Here is a 2,783-nt window from a genome sequence, read left to right as displayed (position 1 = left end):
GTTCTATTGTATTGGTCTCTCTTTCTCTCTCTCTCGCCCCCCCCCCCCCCCTGATTATAACTTATTGTTCTATTGTATTGGTCTCTCTTTCTCTCTCTCTCGCCCCCCCCCCTCCCCACCCCAACCCCCACTTTTGATGGGATTTGTAATATACTCACCGCACAGCCACGTCACAAGACACGAAAATTTACTTTTGTGGCTTGTATTAAAGATGACATGTGCGCTGTTACGACTCTTTCTCACCAGGGATTATATCAATCAGTGTTATTTCTACATGCGAACGCGTAATGAGTTCTCTGCCCATTGTGATACTTTTACCGTGGAATTCTGGTTTGACTGTCCCTTATTCACACATGAATGTTGTCTGGTTTAAAACAATTTTTTGTCTCCGAAACAGGCTGTTAATACATGCGGTGGTTGCAAATTTAGGTCAAAGATTTGATAGATGGAATATTTATAACTTAACCATCTATCCCTCGAAAAATTTTAACTGAAATCGAGTTTAGTCGGATTTGACCAATTATTTGGTAAGTGTATTCATTAGTGTATAGTTTAGAAAAATGATCAATCACATGATAAGTATAGTACTAGTACATATGATTGGTATACAATTTTAGAAAAAGTAAGTCTTTATATATATAGTAAGTGCATAACATTTGCTGTGTGAGCGATTTTGTTTAGCTAAACCTGATTTAGTTAACAAAAAATTCCTATTCCTTTTTCCCTTTTATACTGGATATGACATACACGCATTTGAATTTATTGAAGCCCTTTTCTTGATTTGTATTCTTGGCTCGTGTACGCGTTCCCTTCTCTTCAAGAACTAAAATTTGCAAGCCTGAGAAGGAACATCAATCCTGGTTTCACTTCTATCACCCTCTTCAACGATTCAGATTTCCCAGCAGTTGATAACTTTTTCAAAATCATGTTCTAGAAAATGTGCAGCTGTTAATGCATGCAACTCCCAGTACGCTCTTCATAAATAAATGCACGTGCATTGAGTGAGTTTCCCAAAATATGCAGACTATAGATCTTTCAGATTTCTTGATTTGTTGTATAATGACATACATCTAGCGAAGAAATATACACAAAAAGAAAAAGAAAAAAGAATCAAAGAATACTACAACCTTGAATACAGAAATGTACTGTATATGCCTGTGAACTATTTCTATTTGCCAAGAATGTAATGAAATACACTATATATCTATATCATCTCTCTTTATGTTCATCATGACACAGTGGTAGTGCATTCTGCTGGTAAACCGTGTATGAATCGCTTGGTGTCGTTGCAGTAATTGTATACCATGTAATTCTTCTTGACCCACTTCAATCTTTCTTGGCTTGATGTATCCAGTTCTCTGTCTAGCCATGCATTGCTGCTGTTTGAAGTTGAAGCAGGGATAGGGTGCTTAGCAGTGCAGGACGAGGAGCCGGCGGACCAAATGCAGGCGTCGGCCTTGAAATTTCTGTAGGAGGCTGTGAATGGAGCCTGACTCCAATCTATCTTCACACGGCCACCTCTTGTTGCCCCATTCCACAGGCTGGAGTATACCCTCATCGGCTGCTTTTTCGGGTAAGGAACTCCTATGGACTCTAAATTCTTGTACTCTCTGATGGGCGTCCCATCTACTGAGAATCTGTGAATGAACCAAGAAATACCATCAGATTGTGAGAATTTCAACTGTTAAATAGCATTGGGCGTCCCATCAGCCCAATGCTATGCCGGCGTGCCCGGCAGACCCCTCTAGTCCCGGGGCTATTGACCGTTTTGCAAGATTCACAGGATCAATTCATAAAATCAGTCCAACAATTGTATAAAAAGATAGGTAATTTAAAGACCATCAGTACTTACATGATTCTCTGGGGATTCCAGAGGATTGAATAGGTGTGGAAATCAGCAGTCGGATCGAACCAGAGGTAAATCTGCTGTTCCCTGCCGCCTCCTCCCTGGGTGAACAGATTTGTCTGTAGAATATAAGGGTCACCACTCAGGTTCCCCAAGAACTCGAAATCGATCTCATCATGCTTCGGCCCTAGTGAAGACAACTGCATTTACATACTAATTAATTACAGTTTTACAGTAGCTGTTAGACATTATTTCTGCAGGCGAAGCTAAAACGTTAGACACGACTGCAAATGGCTTGGCATAGCTAAAATCATGACAAATATTAATGAATCGTGGGCATAGATTTTGTCTAAACGAGCGGACTTACATTTTTAGTATTATAGAATAGGGAATTACTTTTATCAAATTTTCAGAATACTCTGAAATTAGAAAAATTCATCTCATTTAATCCTATACTTTACGGGATTTTCAAAATGGTCTTAAAACTCGAAAAATTCGATACATTTAATTCTATTAATCCTATGATGTGCGGACTAAATGTGTTATGTAACTAATATATGTCAGGTTTTTTAATTTTGGGACCATTTTAAAAATCCCGTAAAGCAGAGGACTGATCGTGTTGAGTTTTTCAAAATTTTTGAACTATTTAAAAAAATTTGGACTAAATATGTTGAACTCTCTATTCTATGGGACTAAAAGTGTTATTTCGTCTACTTGATCGATATAAACAATATTGGCTTATCATAATTTTCAGTTGCAGTAATTTATAACGTATTAAATGAAATATGTACCTATTGCACTAAATGAATTTGTTACATTTTGTTGAAAAACAAAATAATTAAACTATAAAATAAAATTTTAATATACGAATTGAACCATAACATATAAAAAAAATTTGGTTTACAAAAAATACAAAGGGGTAAGTATTTAAATAGTA

General features: G+C 36.9%; 1 protein-coding gene across 1 annotated transcript; it reads right to left on the bottom strand.

Moving 5' to 3' along the window:
- Positions 1-1,110: 1,110 nt before the first annotated feature.
- LOC105178950 (xyloglucan endotransglucosylase/hydrolase protein 22-like) lies at positions 1,111-2,081 on the bottom strand. Its single transcript, XM_011102537.2, has 2 exons — positions 1,853-2,081; positions 1,111-1,637 (listed from the first exon to the last, which is right to left on the bottom strand). Exons 1-2 carry the CDS (start codon positions 2,050-2,052, stop codon positions 1,229-1,231), a joined length of 609 nt encoding a protein of 202 aa, XP_011100839.1. The 5' UTR covers positions 2,053-2,081; the 3' UTR covers positions 1,111-1,228.
- Between the last annotated feature and the right edge of the window lie 702 nt (positions 2,082-2,783).

Source organism: Sesamum indicum, unplaced genomic scaffold (assembly GCF_000512975.1).
Source record: "Sesamum indicum cultivar Zhongzhi No. 13 unplaced genomic scaffold, S_indicum_v1.0 scaffold00110, whole genome shotgun sequence".
NCBI classification, from domain to species: domain Eukaryota; kingdom Viridiplantae; phylum Streptophyta; class Magnoliopsida; order Lamiales; family Pedaliaceae; genus Sesamum; species Sesamum indicum.
This window is presented reverse-complemented; position numbering and strand designations above follow the sequence as displayed.

Coding starts and splice junctions, on each gene's coding strand:
- LOC105178950 (XM_011102537.2), bottom strand. CDS start 2,052: ATGCAGTTGTCTTCACTAGGGCCGAAGCATGATGAGATCGATTTCGAG. Junction 1,638..1,852: donor TGGAATCCCCAGAGAATCAT/GTAAGTACTGAT, acceptor GTTCATTCACAG/ATTCTCAGTAGATGGGACGC.